This window comes from Podarcis pityusensis, assembly GCF_964106645.2.
Source record: "Podarcis pityusensis genome assembly, chromosome: 5".
Classification (NCBI taxonomy): Eukaryota; Metazoa; Chordata; class Lepidosauria; order Squamata; family Lacertidae; genus Podarcis; species Podarcis pityusensis.
The window spans coordinates 3,694,772-3,711,675 of record NC_138032.1 but is presented as its reverse complement, the minus strand read 5'-3'; the positions used below and the strand labels follow the sequence as shown (position 1 = coordinate 3,711,675).

The 16,904-nt window shown below is 48.7% G+C and overlaps 1 protein-coding gene across 6 annotated transcripts in view; it reads right to left on the bottom strand.

The window, feature by feature from the left end:
- Positions 1 to 16,904, bottom strand: part of TNK2 (tyrosine kinase non receptor 2) — a 101,872-nt gene that overhangs the window by 31,704 nt on the left and 53,264 nt on the right. For all 6 annotated transcript variants that reach the window (XM_081007394.1, XM_081007395.1, XM_081007396.1 and 3 more), the window contains 7 exons: positions 12,737 to 12,914; positions 9,747 to 9,817; positions 7,037 to 7,249; positions 4,885 to 5,037; positions 3,656 to 3,933; positions 2,038 to 2,164; positions 1,345 to 1,491 (listed from right to left, as the gene is read on the bottom strand). In XM_081007394.1, coding sequence (XP_080863520.1) covers positions 1,345 to 1,491; positions 2,038 to 2,164; positions 3,656 to 3,933; positions 4,885 to 5,037; positions 7,037 to 7,249; positions 9,747 to 9,817; positions 12,737 to 12,914 — 1,167 coding nt within the window. The remainder of the gene's footprint in view (positions 1 to 1,344; positions 1,492 to 2,037; positions 2,165 to 3,655; positions 3,934 to 4,884; positions 5,038 to 7,036; positions 7,250 to 9,746; positions 9,818 to 12,736; positions 12,915 to 16,904) is intronic.

Genomic DNA, 16,904 nt, shown 5'->3' with positions numbered 1-16,904 from the left:
AAAACCCAGAAGCAAGTGTTCTGGTTTGTGAACATTTTTTTGGAAGCCGAACATCCGATGTGGCCATCCGCTATTGTTTCCGGGCTGCCTGCACCAACCAGAAGTTGCACCTTGGTTTTCGAACGTTTTGGAAGTCAAACGGACCTCTGGAACAGATTAGGTTTGGTGCTTTTGTTTTTGCTATTTATTTTGCGTTTTTGTGGCTTTTTCGGTTAATTTGTTTTTGTGGCTGTGTGGATTGATTGATTGACTGCGTGTGATTGATTGACTGTGGAAATGGATAAAAGCCCTCCATCCAAACAATAACTATCATCAGTGCAGGTAAGAAAGAAATTTTTTATTTTATTTTTATCATCTACAATACTGTCTTATTTGTTTTATAGTACAGTACATTGACTTTTGCTTTCATTTTATGGATCAATGGTCTCGTTAGATAGTAAAATTCATGTTAAATTGCTGTTTTAGAGGTTGTTTTTAAAAGTCTGGAATGGACTAGTCTGTTTTGCATTACTTTCCATGGGAAAGCGCACCTTGGTTTTGGAACGGACTTCTGGAATGGATTAAGTTTGAGAACCAAGGTACCACTGTAAAATAAAATAGAACCTGTGATAGTTGCCTCTCTCTCTCTCTCTCTCTCTCTCTCTCTCTCTCTCTCTCTCTCTCTCTCTCACTAGGTGGCAGCAGAGAGGACACCCAAATAAGAGATGCCTTCAAGGGTTTCTGAGTCATAGAATCGTAGAACTGCCGAGTTGGGAGGGACCCCAGTGGTCATCTAGCCCAACCCCTGCAATGCAGGAACCCCTAAACAATCCTTGCCAGTAGGCCACCCAACCTCTGCTTAGAAACCTCCAAGGAAGGAGAATCCACCACCTTCTTTCTGAGGGGGTCCATTCTGCTATCAAACAGTGCTTAATGCCAGAAAGTTCTTCCTGATATTTAGTCAGAATCTCCTTCCTTGTAACTTGAAGTCATCGGTTTGGGGCCTACCCCCCACAGCAGCAGAAAACAAGTTTGCTCGCTTACATCCAAGGTTCCCCATTCCCCATGGATTTCCCCCCTAAATTGATTTGAATTCTGAATTTATTGTTATTCACATTTTATACTGTATTTCATGCTGTTTTTTGTTGCATCAATTAAGTGTTTTAAATCTGGCGTTAGCCGCCCTGAGCCTGGTTTTCTGAACCGGGAAGGGCGGGATAAAAAAATTATTATTATTATTATTATTATTCCTCCAGACATGATTTAGTTTGGGCACACAGGTTAACACTGATTTTCCCAGCTGCTATTATTTTGCATTCCTCCCTCCCTCCCTCCCCAAAACCCCAAAACACCTCTGGCAAATACCTCCAGGAGGAAGTCACGCAGGGCCACAAATGTGGGTCGGTCTTCCGGCTTGTGTGCCCAGCATTGCAGCATGACGTTGTAGATGTCCTGGGGACAGTCTTCTGGCCGCGGCAGCCGCTCTCCCTCCTTGTCAATCTTGTGCAAAATCTAGGCAAAGGAAACAGGGCTCAGGAGAGCAAGCCGGAACCGGCCCACCAGCAAGCCTCCTCAGTGAGGACTAGGAGCTTGGTAGCAACGCAGAGAGCGACACAGGAGGTCCAGTGCACATCATTTAAAAACATCAACACCCTCTCGTTTGTGAGGATTTCAGCTCTCTTTTCACGAGGTAAGGTGAGGCAAGAAGATCAAACCTCTCCATTCTGAAGGAAATCAGCCCTGAGTGCTCACTGTAAGGACAGATCCTGAAGCTGAGGCTCCAAGACTTTGGCCATCTCAGGATAAGAGAAGACTCCCTGGAAAAGACCCTGATGTTGGGAAAGATGGAGGGCGCAAGGAGAAGGGGACACAGAGGACGAGATGGTGGGACAGTGTTCTCGAAGCTACGAACATGACTTTGACAAGCTGTGGGAGGCAGTGGAAGACAGGAGGGCCTGGCGTGCTCTGGTCCAGGGGGTCACGAAGAGGCGGACACGAGTAAACGACTAAACAACAACAAGGTGGGGCACTGCGCAGATCAGGCCCCCGCGATCGTACCTGACTGCCGTTGAGGCCAATCCAAGGCTCCTGTCCGTAGGTGAACATCTCCCACAACGTCACGCCGAACATCCAGGTGTCGCTGGCGTGAGAGAAGGTGCGGGTCTTCAGGCTCTCAGGGGCGCACCTGGATTTGCAGGTGGGCAGGAGGAAAGAGAGAGATGCGTCAGTGCAATTTGAAGTGTGTGGGGGGGGATAGGTATAACTGCAACTCAAAACAATGCTGGGTGGAGAATGAGACAGGTTGGTTAGCCCCAAGATGGAAAATGAGCACGGTCTCAGCTAAAGAAGAATGGCAACTTAAACTGACAGAACATGCGCAACTTGCAGACTTAACAAGTGAACAAGAAGAACATAGGTTTAAAGAAGATTTGAAAACGTCTATTGACTAAATGGGGAAAAACTCCATACACTTCAAAACATTGGCAGCATTAACATTGCATATCATAAATCCCTGCATATGTCACATTAACTATACCATTCAGTATTCCATTATTATATCCACCAAAACTTATTTACACTGTTGAATATTTCTTAACGCTGCCAAGTGTACACAATTTTCACCCATATAATCAATAAACATTTTCCAATCTTCTCTAAACATATGTTCTTCTTGTTCTCTTATTCTATATGTTAAGTCTGCAAGATGCGCATATTCCATCAGTTTAAGCTGCCATTTTTCTTTAGTTGGGACCTCGCTCGTTTTTCAATTTGGGGCTAACAAAACACGAGCCGTAGTAGCGGCATACATAAATAACTTTTTCTGACACCTGGGAATTTCCATCTGACTTATTCCCAACAAAAAAGGACTCTGTTTTTTTTTTGGGGGGGGGTGTTTGGAAAGTACTTTTAAACATTTTTTCAATTCATTACGGATTCCTTTCTGAGTTTTGTGGTGTGTGTGTGTGTGTGTGTGTGTGTGTTGCACTGCTCAACTGCATCCTACCATTTTTAACCTGGGTTTCTGCTAAGCCAGCCTTTTTTAAAAAATATATATATATATTTATACCCGCCCTTCCCAGTTCAGAAAACTGGGCTCAGGGCGGCTAACAACAAATTTAAAACACTTAATTGTTGCTGCAAAAAACAGCATAAAATACGGTATAAAACGCGAATAACAATAAAATCAAAATCGATTTAGGGGGAAAATCTATCCAATAAACATTAGATGATCACCAGGGCTAGCTGGCTAAATTAGTCCTATTTCGGCCAGTGAGGAGACCGGGGAGAATGAGCTGTGGGATCCCAGAGCGGGTGATCTTCATAAAAAGGGGAGGGGGAGGGAAGGAAGGGGGATAAAAGATCAGGCTAAGTTCAAATTGAAAGCCAGGCGGAATAGCTCTGTCTTACAGGCTCTGCGGAAGGAGTTTAAATCCTGCAGGGCCCTGGTCTCATGGGACAGAGCATTCCACCAGGTCGGAGCCATCACTGAGAAGGCCCTGGCCCTGGTGGAGGATAGTCTGACTTCCTTAGGGCCCAGGACCTCTAAGCTATGATTATTCATGGACCTTAAGGTCCTCTGCGGGGCAGACCAGGAGAGGCGGTCCCGTAAATACGAGGGCCCTAAGCCACAAAGGGCTTTAAAGGTCAAAGCCTTGACGGGGCGCAGGCGACTCACCAGGCAAAGGGCACCTTTCGATGTTCCTGCATGACGTAGTGGTCGTCGTTCTTGGGCAAAGCCCTCATGAGCCCAAAGTCTCCGATCTTGACCAGGTCGTTGGTGGCCAGCAGGATGTTGCGGGCAGCCAGGTCCCGGTGGATGAAGCGCTTGGACTCGAGGTAAGCCATGCCGCGGGCGATCTGGATGGCATACTGGCAGAGGGTGGCGATGAGGAAGTGCCCCTGGTTCTTGCGCAGCCGGTCTAGCAGGGAGCCCAGAGGGGCCAGCTCCGTGACCTGGGAGGCGGGACAGAAAGACGTCACACACACCGGAGGCCGGGACCCTCGATTCGGGGTTGGCGATAGGGCCGCTGCCCGGTTAAAGGGACCAGAACTGATTCATAGAATGGTAGAGTTGGGACGGGACCCCCAAGGCTCATCAAGTCCAACCCCACAGGAATTACTCTGAGTTAGAGGGTGCTGCTGCTAATGGCAACGTTCTGTGTCCAGTCCCCCCCTGCAGTGAAAGGGGTTGGACTAGATGATCCCCTGGGTCCCTTCCGGCTATTAATTAATTAATTAATTAATTAATTTGCCACCCATCTGACTGGGTTGCCAGTCTGGGTGGCTTCCAACAAAATATTCAAACACCAAAAAACCCCCTCAAACGTTTCTATGTGTTATGTACTGAGTTGAATAGAATCCAAAAGGCAGCAGTCTGATTGGTCCTAGAACAATAAGACCCAGAATGCAGCAGTCTGATTGGTCCACAGGAGCCACCCAATCCAGCTCCAGGTGGAAGTGAATCCGCAACCTGATCGGCCTACAGGAGAATCCCGGAATTAGCCAATCACATGGGGCCCATTGTGTAAATAATGTATATAAAGCAGACATTCTGGGGGAACTTCCATTCCTCCTCACCACTATGAGCTGAATAAAGAGCATGAAATCCACTCTCGACTCCGAGTATATTTCAGAAATAAACAACTATCTGACTTTTAGAAGACATCTGAAGGCAGCCCTGTTTAGGGAAGTTTTTAATGTCTGATGTTTTATAGTGTTTTTAATATTCTGTTGGGAGCCGCCCAGAGTGGCTGGGGAAACCCAGCCAGATGGGTAGGGTATAAATGATAAATTATTATTATTATCCACCACCAGCCCCAGCCCCAAACAGCGCTTTCCCTCTGTGGCTGGAGCCCCGAAGCGGCGCCTGTCCTCAGCCTCTCCAGAAGGGAGTCTGGTCCTCACCATCTTCATGGGGTTGGAGAGCACCACGCCGTAGAGGCGGATGAGGTTCAGGTGGTCCAAAGAGTGCATGGCGTTGACCTCGCGGATGAAGTCGTCAAGGGCTTCCGGTTGGCTCAGCACGTCCGTCTTGAGGCATTTGACAGCCACGTTCAACTGGCGGAAGAAGCAAGAGAGGGCAGCGCCAGGTTAAGCTTTGGGCATAGATGTTGCTGCGCAATCTTTAACCCAGAGGGTGGCCAACACGGTTGTTGCAGATGACATTAGAAGAAGAACCAATTGTTAATTTGCTGGGAGGCTGAAGTTGTGCCATTCAAACCTTGCAAAATCTACATAAATGTTCTGTTTGTGTAGCTGGTGCCTGGATTCTATTGGCCAATCCATGATAAACCCATAGGTAAATCAAACCCCAATATTTACCCAGTGGTAAAAAAGATAAAGGACCCCTGGATGGTTAAGTCCAGTCAAAGGCGACTATAGGGTTGCGGGACCGCCTCTCCTGGTCTGCCCCACAGAGGATCTTAAGGTCCATGAATAACCATAGTTTAGAGGTCCCAGGCTCTAAGGAAGTCAGACTATCCTCCACCAGGACCAGGGCCTTCTCAGTGGTGGCTCTGACCTGGTGGAATGCTCTGTCCCATGAGACTAGGGCCCTACAGGATTTAACCTCCTTCTGTCGGGCCTGTAAGACAGAGCTATTCCGCCTGGCCTTTAATTTGAATTCAGCCTGATCTTTTATTTCCCTTCTTTTCCCTCCCCCTCCCCTTTAATGAAGATTACCCACTCTGGGATCCCACAGCTAATTCTCCCCTGGTCTCCTTGCTGGCCCAAGTAGGACCAATTCAGCCAGCTAGCCCTGGTGACTATCTAATGCTTATTAGATGGATTTCCCCCAAATTGATTTCTGAACTTTGAATTTTATTGTTATTCATGTTTTTATACTGTATTTTATGCTGCTTTTAGAATTAAGTGTTTTAGATATGTTGTTAGCCGCCCTGAGCCTGGTTTTCTGAACCGAGAAGGGCAGGGTATAAATAAAAATTTATTTATTTATTTATTTATCAATTAATTATCTCGCTTTCAGGCCGAGGGAGCCGGTGAATGTCCAGAGACAGCTTTCCGGGTTATGTGGCCAGCAGGACTAAACCGCTTCTGGCGCAACGGGACACCGTGACGGAAACCAGAGCGCACGGAAACGCTGTTTACCTTCCCTATTTATCTACTTGCCCTGGCGTGCTTTCGAACTGCTAGGTTGGCAGGAGCAGGGACAGAACAATGGGAGCTCACCCCATCGTGGGGATTCGAACCACCGACCTTCTGATCAGCAAGCCCAAGAAGTACTTTAGTCCTGCTGGCCACGTGATCCAGAAAGCTGTCTGTGGACAAACGCCGGCTCCCTTGGCCTGAAAAGCGAGATGAGCGCCGCAACCCCATAGTCGCCTTTGACTGGACTGGGGTCCTTTACCTATTTACCCAGCAGCACCATACAGTGGTGGGACGCGGGTGACGCTGTGGTCTAAACCACAGAGCCTTGGACTTGCCGATCAGAAGGTCAGCAGTTCGAATCCCCACGACGGGGTGAGCTCCCGTTGCTCGGTCCCTGCTCCTGCCAACCTAGCAGTTCGAAAGCAAATCAAAGTGCAAGTAGATAAATAGGTACCGCTTTGGTGGGAAGGTAAACGGCGTTTCCGTGCGCTGTTCTGGTTCGCCAGAAGCGGCTTTGTCATGCTGGCCACATGACCCGGAAGCTGTACGCCGGCTCCCTCAGCCAATAAAGAGAGATGAGCGCCGCAACCCCAGAGTCGGCCACGACTGGACCTAATGGTCAGGGGTACCTTAACCCGAGGTACCACTGTATGGTAAAGGTAAAGTACTTAATTCATTCTGGAGATCCGTTCTTAACCTGAAACTGTTCATAAGCCAGAAGCACCACTTTAGCTAATGGGGCCTCCCGCTGCCGCCGCACGATTTCTGTTCTTATCCTGAAGCAAAGTTCTTAACCCAAGGTACTATTTCTGGGTGAGTGGAGTCTGTAACCTGAAGCGTATGTAACCTGAGGTACCACTGGACTGGCTAAACTGCCCCATCGCCTCCCTTACTGCCAGCGCAGCAGGAAGCCAGAGGAAGCCAAGCCTGGGGAAGGTGGCCCCCTTACCAACTTGCCGGTGGGCGTGCACCACTCCCCTCGCCGCACCACCCCGAAGGATCCGTCGCCCAGCTTCTCAAAGAGCACCAGGTCCTTTTCGCTGATCAGGCATGTCAAGGCCTGCTGCTGACCCTCTTCCAGGGGGGGCGGGGTGGACTGCTTGCCCAGGCCGCACTGCGCCAGGGGCTGGAAGTCCGAGTCAGGCCGCTTCCCACTGAAGACCTGCGCGGAAGGAGAGAGGAATTATTTATTTGTTCTGTAAAATTTACAATGGGCTTTTCCTTAGGGTTTGCTCCTGAAGCCTTTCTCACGAATGAGTACAGCCGTGAGGCAGTGGAGGTTTAGGGTCAGAGTTTTCCTTCTCCTCTAAAAAAATTGCCATTATATTGGGATGCCTTGGGATGCATTTTAAAGAAGGGCGAGATGCAACCGTCCGAAGTAAATTAAACAAAGACACATAAGGATTATTAACCACCTCGAGATACATTTTGTTTTGTTTTTAAACAAAGGGCTGTGTATAAATAAATAAGAAAGAAAGATGTAGACACGCACACGGAGATGGATGAGGGTAATGGCAGCTGAGGGCCTGAGAAGACTGCCCTTTCCCCGTCTCCATCTCATAGGCAGAGCTTCACAGCATATTCCCAAACACTCCAACTTCCCAGGGACTGGTGAGGGACCCAACGGGTCTCTGAGCAAGAGAGAAGGCCTATTGGCCATGAGGTTTCGGGTAATAATAATAATAATTTATTATTTATACCCAGCCACTCTGGGCGGCTTCCAACAAAACACTAAAATACAATAACCTATTAAACATTAAAAGCTTCCCTAAACAGGCCTGCCTTCAGATGTCTTCTAAAAGTTTGGTAGTTATTTTTCTCTTTGACATCTGGTGGGAGGGCGTTCCACAGGGCAGGTGCCACCACCGAGAAGGCCCTCTGCCTGGTTCCCTGTAACTTGGCTTCTCGCAGCGAGGGAGCCGCCAGAAGGCCCTCGGTGCTGGACCTCAGTGTCCGGGTGGGAGGGATGGTTCTCTCATGATCCCCATCTCCCCATGAAACATCCAAACGGATTCTCACGGTGCCCAGGATTCTATCATGGAACCGGCCCACATGGGGTGCTGTAAAGAAGGGAAGCCAGAGGGCTCTGGCCGCAACAAATTTGTTTTACTTTATTTACCAGCATTCATGTGCCACTTAATCACAGACAACCTCTAACCGCGGGTTGCTTCAGCTGCTGTTAAGTCACCAGGAGTTGCATGTTTTGTGAGCACAGGATCCTGGGAAACTGAGTCAACGGAGTGGCTGGAACTCTTAACAGAAGAGCTGCATGCTGCAACATTTTGCTGCAGTCCTAGTGGTACCTCTGAATACCTCTGTAGGGCATGGAGGGAGAACTGGGCAGGGTTATTGCCTCTATGTCTTGCTCAGGAGTTTCCTAGAAGCAGCTGCGTAGCTACTATAAGCAGCAGAAGGCTGGACCTCAAAGGGTCTCTGGCCTGATCCTGGTTTCATAAGGCATCCCAGGGGACATGCCCTTTCAGATCCCCACCCTCTCCAGCAAAAGGAGGGCTTCTCGCTGCAATGATCTGCAAGCAGTTAAAAGCCTGGCTCCAAGCCAGCCATGAAGGTTAATTCAATACTCTCCTGATAATTACTGTGAATTCAATTTGCAGCCGTTGAGCTCACAGACATCACGGCCAATTGCAGCTATTTATCACTTCCACTTGCTGCTTGTACGCGGGTCTGTGTGCATGCGGGGGGGGCAGGGACCCCCCTTCCAACTGCTGCACCCTATGCAAACAGACGTTAATAACAGCAGAGTGGCAGAGTCGGTTCCCCAGTAGCAATGCAGCCTGGCGATGAAAATTTGCTCCTGAGGAAGCCTCAGCCAGAAGGGGGCGCCAGAGGGACAAAAAGCACCAGGCTCCCATCTGACGGCTCAGCAGAAACGAAGGCGGTTAATTATTTTGAGCTTGCAACTAATCCTGTAAACTGCAATCGATTAGCCAAAGTGCCTTGGGAAATTAACCTTCCGAGGACAGAGGTCTGTATGGTGCATCTGTCAACAAGCGCAGTTTTTTTAATCTGCTCTTAATGCAGATTTATTTCTTTGATTACTGGGGTTTTAAGTCCGGTTTCGCTTGCATTTTGTTCTTGCATTAGTTATTTATTTATTGCATTTATATCCCACCTTTTTCCTCCGAGGAGCTCAAGGTTTAACAGTCCTAGAATCACAGAACTGTAGAACTGGAAGGGACCCCCCCAAGATCATCTAGTCCAACCCGCTGGTCGCAGATCCCAAAGGTGACACAGCAGCCATCTATCGGAAGGGCTGTCTCCCGCTCCTCATTTTAATCCCCTCATTGGTCCTGTCAGGCAGTTTAGGCTGAGAGGCGCCCAGAGTCACCATGGCCGAGTAGAGATTCAAACCCTGGACCCCCAGGTCCCTAGCCTGCTGCTCTAACCACTACTCCACACTGCTTTGTTGCACATTTTGTAAATATGCCGCCTTAGAGACCCCGTGGTGAACAGCTGGGTGTGCATCTTTTAAAGGAATGAATAAGCAAATAAACAGAGCATGGAGGATGAAAAATCGGTAATGGGAGACTAGCAATGTGCCTCTAATCAGTCCTTAAGAAACAACCATCCAGCGGGGATTTTAAAGACTGCTTTTAAAAAACTAAGTTTCTAGCCCTCTTGGGTTCAGCTGCCCTTACTTTGCTCATCCAAGATTTCCGCTTGCACACAGCCTTCCTCCTCTTGACGGCTTCCCAGAGGCGCCTCTGACCTGTGAAAGCAAAAAGAGAGGGTCAGCCAGTTGGGGGGGGGTGGACTGGTCAGTTCCCAAAGTATCCACACCCCCCCCCAATCCCCATTGCATGCATGTGCCCCACAAGGAAATCACCCCCAGACTGGATGTTTCATTGTGGGAGGTAATTCTGCAAAGATTTACCGAATATTGTAGCTGAAACACCCTCTGATCCACCTCGCTCCAAGACACTACAGGGCAAAGCACACAGTACAAGCAAACATTTGCAACATGGCCCTGCGTGTTTTTCATAAATGAATACCAGCTAAGTCAGCAAGGGTAAACTTTCCTTTTGAGTAGCGGATCAACTTGGGGGCAGGGGAGAGGTTCTTAGCCTGCCGGTCAGTTTTCCGCTCAAAGCAACCCTGAGGTTCCAGATTTGCAGACTCAAATCCAGAACCCTGTTAGAGGGGAGTTAGTGGGGAAAGGGCGAGGGTTCAATTTGAGCAAGAAATTGCCTGGCACGGACAGGGCTAAGCCCTTCCTTTCCTTCCCTCTTCTCCCACTCAATCTCAGGCTCCCAAGAGAACTGCTTTTCATTTAATTCTTTTTTAAAAAATAACACCCAACCCACAAAACCTGAAAGTCTTCATTTCATACCTCTGTGTGTCACCTATGTTTCGTCCTGTAAAGGTTTGCCCAGCAAATTCCTGGCTAGGCATTCCAAACTGCAGGTGGATATTTAGTGTTGGGAAGAAGTAAAAGAGGACTGGGATCATTCGTCCAGGCCTGACTTTTTCAAAATAAAGGCAATTTTCTTTTCTTTTCATAACCTCAACTCCAAAAGGGGCAATAAGGTGTCATGCATTAGTTTTAAAAATAAGGTAAAGGGACCCCTGACAGTTAGGTCCAGTCGTGACCGACTCTGGGGTTGTGGTGCTCATCTCGCTTTATTGGCCGAGGGAGCCGGCGTACAGCTTCCGGGTCATGTGGCCAGCATGACTAAGCCGCTTCTGGCGAACCAGAGCAGCGCACAGAAACGCCGTTTACCTTCCTGCCGGAGTGGTACCTATTTATCTACTTGCACTTTGACGTGCTTTCAAACTGAGCAGGGACCGAGCAACGGGAGCTCACTCCGTCGCGGGGATTCCAACTGCCGACCTTCTGATCGGCAAGTCCTAGGCTCTGTGGTTTAACCCACAGCGCCACCCACGTCCCTAGTTTTAAAAATACATGGAAATAAAAATTCATAATGCACTTCACATTTATGTGGCGCTTGGGCGGTGCAATCCTACACATGGCTGAGTTCTGTGCTACTCAGAGGGCCTTCCAGACATGTTTTTTTTTAATAGAATCACAGAATTGGAGAGTTGGAAGGGACCCCTGAGGGGCATCTAGTCCAACCCCCAAGAGAGTCTGTTCCACTGTCAAGCGGTTCTTACCGTCAGAAAGTTCTTCCTCCTGTTTAGTTGGAATCTCCATTCTGCAATTTGAATCCCTATGGAGCAGCGGAAAACACGCTTGGCTCCCTCTTCCATGTGACAGCCCTTCGGAGATTTGAAGATGATTTATGCTCATGATGGTATCGGGGCGGTTATAGACAATCCTGCTTTCTATGTTTTGCCCTTGTGAAACCCAGCAGGGAGCAGGATAGGTGCAAAACGGGAACTCCACCTGTCATTGCCTCTGGCTCAGTCTATTCTCTGCCTCCACTTCACTAGTTCTATAACCAAATTTCCATAACCTTGGAACTCCCTGCCTATTGATATCAGGCATTAACGTTATATGTCCTTTCAAATGTGTCTGTGGGAGGCTGTTTTCTGTTTGTTTGTTTGTTTGTTTGTTTGTTTTGCTTGTGTTTTATTATGTATTCAGTATTTCCGTTTTGTATTTTTATGTTGTGAACCGCCCTGTGAAGGGTGGCATGCAAATTTAATAAGAAGAAGAACAATTTGTGGCCGGTTTATAGCGCTGTGCTCTAAACCACTGAGCCTCTTGGGCTTGCCGATCAGAAGGTCGGCGGTTCGAATCCACACGATGGGGTGAGCTCTTGTTGCTCTGTCCCAGCTCCTGCCAACTTAGTAGTTCGAAAGCACACCAGTGCAAGTAGATAAATAGGTACCACTGTGGCGGGAAGGTAAAATGGCATTTCCGTGCACTCTGGCTTCCATCACGGTGTCCCGTTGTGCCAGAAGCAGTTTAGTCCTGCTGGCTACATGACCCGGAAAGTTGTGTGGACAGTCACCGGCAACCTTGCCTGAAAAGTGAGATGATTGCTGCACCTCAAAGTCACCTTTGACTGGACTTAACTGTCCAGGGGTCCTTTACCTTTTTTCCTTTACCTCACCTATACCGGATCATCCACACATCTGGTGTGTGGAGGATCATCTAACATCTGGAGTGGTCCTCCTGCACTAGAGAGCAACCAAAATGGGACAGAAAATAAAACCGGAGATTTGTGGTACAAAAAGTTATAGGATTTCCGTAGTAAGTAATGGGGCATGTACTGATTGGCGAGAACCAGTGTGTTTGCCTCAAAACCGTTGAAAGCAGGATTGCAAAGAGAAGTTTAGAGTGATTAGGTATATTTTAATTTAGTTAATTATGTAATAGGTTTATGTTAGAAAATGAATATGGATGTTGAATTTGATGTTTTTAATTTTTCTTTTTTTGGTTTTGGAAATGATAATAATAATAATAATAATAATAATAGCAGGATTGCATATAACTACCCTGAGACCTTCACAGATTCAGAGATTTGTAGAGTTGGAAGGGACCCCAGGGGTCATCCAGCCCAACCCCCTGCAATGCAGGAGTCTCAGCTAAAGCATCCATGAGCACAAATCGTCATCAACGCACAATAAAAAGGACACGCTCCAGAGTGTCCTCCTTCCCTTTCGCTTCCCATCCCGTGATGCTGCCGGTTGAGTCGGCGTTAAGTGGCGTGGACTCACTTACCAGGCCTCCCCATGCCAATCTTCTCCAGATCCTCATTCTTGACATATTCGAAGTGCGAGAGGCGCGTGACGTTGAGGTCGTCGCGGATGCGCAAGAAGTACTGCTGCAGTTGGACCTCAGTTAACAGTTCCAGCAGCCAGTCCGTTCCTTCATCTGCTTGCATGCCACAGCTCAGCTTCTGCAGGGAAACAGAAGGAAGAAAAAGTCAGGCAGGCGAGGGTGGGGGTCCTGGTTTTAGGAAACAGTCACCCCAACTTCTCCTTGGCTGGAGAGCAGGCAGAGGCCCAGGAAATTTGGAGAGCCAGAATTATGAATTCTGGGCAGGCGGGTATGTGTGAACCATCAGTCTTTACCATCAAGGGCAAAAAGGAGAGATGTCATATTCAGTACTTAGGTTAAAACTACAAGGGACGTACGCAAACCTTTTAGAAATCATAGAATCATAGATGCGCTGTTTTGACCTCAAAAGCAAAGCAACCTGTTGCTAAACACTTCAAATCTGGGAATTACAGCCTGCCAGGCTTATCAATAACTGCTACAACGATGTCAACACATCACGCAAAAGGAGAGAATTTTTATGGAAGTACACAATAGGGGTTATCTGGGGTGGGGGGCCCCAAGCAGCAAGGAGGTGGCAGAGGGGCTCCAGAGGTGTAAATGACCCGAAGACTTTGAAAAGCTGCCTCCAGTTCACCGCTACCGTCAAATTACAGTATTTTTTGCTCTATAAGACACACCAAGTTTTTGGAGGAGGAAAACAAGAAAAAAAAATTCTAAATCTCAGAAGCCAGAACAGCAAGAGGGATCGCTGCGCAGTGAAAGCAGCAATCCCTCTTGCTGTTCTGGCTTCTGGGATAGCTGCGCAGCCTGCATTCGCTCCATAAGACGCACATACATTTCCCCTTACTTTTTAGGAGGGGAAAAGTGAGTCTTATAGAGCAAAAAATATGGTAATTAAACTATAAATACCGTATTTTTTGCACCATAACACTCACTTTTTTCCTCCTAGAAAGTAAGGGGAAATGTCTGTGCATCTTATGGAGCGAATGCCTACGGGTGGCGGGGGGGGGGATCTGCTGCAGTCGTGAGCAGAAGATCCATGGTTCCCCTTCCTTCCCTCCTGCGTGGCTCGCTTTGAAACGGAGAAGAGCCGCTGAGTGGGGAGGAGAGAGGGACAGAGAGCCTGCTTGCTTTAAAGGAGCAAAGCGGGAGAGGAGAGGAGCCTTCTCCCCTTATACCCCTCTTCTTCATTATTAGCAGCATCCTTCTCCACCCACCCCACGCGTGCTTCTTCTCCCCTTAAACCCCTCTTCTGCATTATTAGCAGCATCCTTCTCCACACACCCCACGCGTGCTCCTTGTCCCTTGAGTGCTTTTCCTTCCCTCCCCACTTAAAACGTCGTTACAAAGCACGGATCCACATGGATCCTCAGGATTTTTGCACTGGGTGACCCCAAATTCACCATCAGATCACATAGCATGTCCATGGCTACATCTTGCACCAAAAAAATCACGTACCCACTGTTGCCTGGGGCCGCAGTGGTGCAAAAAGCATGGATCCACATGGATCCTCAGGATTTTTGCATTGGGCTACTCCAAACTCACTGTCAGATCACATGTCTGTGGCCACAGCATGAACCACAAAAATCATACATCCACGGTTTCGTTTAGAATATTTTTTTTCTGGTTTTCCTCCTCTAAAAACTACGTGCGTGTTATGGCCTGGTGCGTGTTATAGAGCGAAAAATACGGTAGTTTTAACTGGATTTTGGATAAATGGGCCATCAGCTGCTACTGTAACTGAACCTTGTTGTGTTAATAATAATAATAATAATAATAATAATAATAATTTATTATTTATACTCCGCCCATCTGGCTGGGTTTCCCCAGCCACTCTGGGCAGCTTCCAACAGAACACGAAAATGCAATAACCTATTAAACATTATGATCTTCCTTCGTGGGCTGTGCGAACCCACAAATCTGAGCAATGCTTTTTCATAGGCGAGGGAGGGGGCACTGGGGGTGTTTAAGGGACCAAGCAAGGGGGAGGGTGGCCCCAGAAAGCTTGGGAACCAAGTCCGGTGGCCGCAACGCGAGGCATCTTCCTGCGCTGCTTGGTGCATCCACCGCGGGGATCCGAAGGCGATCTGGAAGTTTAAACACCCCTGTTTTTGTGTGCGGAAGTTAATCATTTAAACAGAGCGTGGCTTTGTCCAGGGATGGGAGAGAGCTGGGGGGAGGATAAGACCAGAAGCCCCTTTCAGGAGGGTTGGAACCAGCCAGCTTATAGTCAAGGTTCCTCGTCCGACTATCTCCCACTGCTGTCACAAACGGGTCGGACAGAGACCTGGGCCTGGCCTTTCCCAGGGGGCAGCCGAAACCCCATTAGCCCCCCAGCCCTGCTTAATGGACAGTAATAGGTCTCCTGGCCAGCTTCCCAGAGGAACGTGTGGCTCACAGAAAGGCCTTCTGTTCTCGCTCTGAACGATTCCACATTTGCGGCATGGTCCCCGGGAGTCTGCCAGCGGAGTCGGGGGCCGGAAGGAATCCCGGCCAAAAGGAGTCTGGATTTCGCATCACGGTGGGAGGAAGAAGAGACCCGTGAGCCCCGTTCGGTGGGAAATGGGGCTGCTGGGGAGGAAGCCGTGGTTTTTTGGGGGTCTCTCTCTCTGCAGACCATCTGGAGAAGTGATGGTGGCCAGAAAGGGCAGGCAGGGAAGGCGCAGGTAGGGTGGCGGAGATGGAGGAGAGGAAGGAGCCACGGAGGAAGCAAAGACGATGACGTACAGGAACAAGAGTCAGTGATGTAGAGACGGAAGGGTCCCCCAAGGGACATCTAGTCCAACCCCCTGCAATGCAGGAATCATGGCTGAAAAATCCCTGGCAGGTGGCCTACAGCTTTCCGTAAATGAGTCGACCACCTTCCAAGGTAGGCCTTTCCACAACTGAATGGCTCACTGTCAGAAGCCCTTCCGAATGTTGAGTCAGAATCGCCCTTCTTGCAATCTGAATATGTTGGTTCAGGTACCACCCTGGAGCAGCACAGAAAACCTTGCTCCGGCCAGTGGCGTAGCGTGGGTTGTCAGCACCCGGGGCAAGGCAAGTAATTTGCGCCCCCTAACCCGTGGATTTTAGGTAGGGGCAGAGAGCGGCGAGTGCGAGCGCCCCCCCCAGATGTTGCGCCCGGTGCGGCCGGCCCCCCCTGCACCCCCCACGCTACGCCACTGGCTCCGGCTTCCATATCACACAGTCCTTCGGAGAATTAAAGGTGCTGGCGCTGTGCATTAAACCACAGAGCCTAGGACTTGCTGATCAGAAGGTCAGCAGTTTGAATCCCCGCGACGGGGTGAGCTCCCGTTGTTCGGTCCCAGCTCCTGCCAACCTAGCAGTTCAAAAGCACCTCAAAGTGCAAGTAGATAAACAGGTACGGCTCCGGTGGGAAGGTAAACGGCGTTTCCGTGCGCTGCTCTGGTTCGCCAGAAGCGGCTTAGTCATGCTGGCCACATGACCTGAAAGCTGTACGCCGGCTCCCTCGGCCAATAAAGCAAGATGAGCGCCACAACCCCAGAGTCAGCCACGACTGGACCTAATGGTCAGGGGTCCCTTTACCTTTACCTTTAATCTCCAAACACCCCCAGCCCACCATCACAGTTCCAGATCTTGCATTCCTCCCCCCCCACTTTTTTTTTTTGAAGCAGGGTGGTACAATTTCATCCAGAAATACTATATTTGTGTTACTTTCATTGTTGTTAGCCACTCTGAGCCTGGCTTTGGCTGGGGAGGGCGTGATATAAATATATTTTTTTAAAAAATTATTATTATTATTATTATTATTATTATTATTATATTTAAGAAGGCCCTCAAAAGCACTTAGAGAGCACTTTTTGCAAAGGATCAGCTCCACGGGTCCAAGTCTTCAGCTTCCACGGCGCATCCCAGTCTTCAAAGCACTTCACAGATTCTCATGATGCAATCATTACAACAACCTTTTAACGTAGAACAGTACTTTTATCCCATTACTGAAGATGGACCGAGAGGGAGGGTGGCCTGGGTTAGCCAACGTGGTGCCGTCTCCAGCCAACAGGCTTGCTATCTGCGGTTGATGGGAGGTGCAAGGACCACATCCGCTACCCTAGATGTACACGCCTATTCACAAATGTCCCACTGA